The sequence below is a fragment of the Aedes albopictus genome, chromosome 2 (genome assembly GCF_035046485.1).
Source record: "Aedes albopictus strain Foshan chromosome 2, AalbF5, whole genome shotgun sequence".
NCBI lineage: Eukaryota > Metazoa > Arthropoda > Insecta > Diptera > Culicidae > Aedes > Aedes albopictus.
In genome coordinates this window covers 177,906,048-177,907,610 of record NC_085137.1, presented here as the reverse complement: position 1 = coordinate 177,907,610, position 1,563 = coordinate 177,906,048, and the positions used below count along the sequence as shown (strand labels likewise).

The following is a 1,563-nucleotide window of genomic DNA, read 5'->3' as shown; positions in this document are numbered from 1 at the left end:
GTATGCGTCGAATCCGTGCGTTATTGGCTGTTCGGAGTGGCCAGAAAGTGTCAGGATGTCTATTGATCAGCAAGGAGCTGCTCGGCCCGGCCCGGTAATCAACAGCAGCATTCCCTTCCCAGAACCGTTGCGGCTGGATGGCAACGTACGGGAGAACGTGGAGCTGTGGAAAGATGCCTTTGATACCTACATCATCGCATCGGGAGTAGAGCAGCTGGAGGAGAGGGTGAAAGTCGCGACCTTCAAATCAGCGCTGGGTGCAGAAGCAAGACGGATCTTCAATTTGTTGCTTACCACCAAACTTGCCAGAGATACGGTATTCTGGCCCGGAATAACCGACCAAATACGACAGCGTGTGCAGCAGTGCAACGTGTGTGCTAAGTTTTCGTCTAATCAACAACCTCAACCGATGCAGAGTCATCAGATTCCTTCGTATCCGTATCAAAAGGTTTCCTTGGACATTTGCGAGTGTACGTTGGGTAATCGAAACTCCGTTTACCTAATTAGTGTCGACCACTATTCGGATTATTTTGACGTTGATGAACTCACAGCGCAGTCGACAGCAGCGGTGGTGAAGATTTGTAAGCGCAACTTTGCCAGATTAGGTTAACCACAGGAAATCAGCAGTGATGGAGGTCCCCAATTTATGAGCGATGAATTTAACATGTTTTGCCAATCTTGGGGGATTAAGCACAGCGTATCGGCTCCGTATCACCAGCAGGCGAACGGGAAGGCTGAATCTGCAGTCAAAATCACCAAGACACTGTTGAGGAAGGCACATGAGTCCAAGCAGGATTTTTGGGAACTCTTGCTTCAGTGGCGAAATACACCAAACAAAACAGGCAGTTCACCAGCTCAACGGTTGTTCAGTCGACGAACGCGATTTGGAATACCGATGTGTGAAGAAAAGTACTCACCTAAAATTGAGGAGAAAGTAAAGGAGAAGATTACGCTGAACCGCCGGAGAGCTAAAGCCTACTACGATCGCCAATCTCGCTCGCTACCTGAGTTGGAGATTGGTCAACCGGTCTTCGTTAAGCTGAAACCAACTGACAAGGAGTGGAAGAAAGGAACGGTTATCAATCCAGTATCAGATCGATCATCAGTAGTTGCAGTAGAGGATCGAGAATATCGTCGTGACAACACGCTGATCAAAGCAAAGCGTGCATTTGAAGAACCACCATTTCCAGTCAAGCAAGAGGAAGGTACTGCACATATTGCAGTTTCGACCTCTAATTCCAGTACACCAGGCAGCGCGTCTTCTATGGAGGAGACCGCACGTCCCAGGCGTGCTGTCCAGGTTCCCAAGCGGTTCCAAGATTTCGAAATGTACTAATATGGTAGGGCAATTCAAATTTCATTGAAAAGGAGATGTTATATTAGCGTGCCTACTTCTAAAGGACCTGTTACAAAAATAAAAGAAATTAATTATTACAAAGTATCACGATACACAGAGAACCTTACAAATGCACATTATACAGACATCACAAATCCACACAGCACAACATATAACATAAATGTGCCCTGTTATCCAGATGGATAACATCTTCCGATCACAGGATG

The 1,563-nt window shown here is 46.6% G+C and overlaps 1 protein-coding gene across 1 annotated transcript; it reads left to right on the top strand.

The window, feature by feature from the left end:
- Positions 1-664: 664 nt before the first annotated feature.
- On the top strand, positions 665-1,336 carry LOC134286278 (uncharacterized). The gene has a single exon (XM_062847868.1). The coding sequence runs from the start codon at positions 665-667 to the stop codon at positions 1,334-1,336; it is 672 nt and encodes a 223-aa protein (XP_062703852.1).
- The last annotated feature ends 227 nt before the right edge of the window (positions 1,337-1,563 follow it).

Bases quoted from the DNA above. Each gene is read 5' to 3' on its own strand.
- LOC134286278 (XM_062847868.1), top strand. From the start codon at position 665: ATGTTTTGCCAATCTTGGGGGATTAAGCACAGCGTATCGGCTCCGTAT.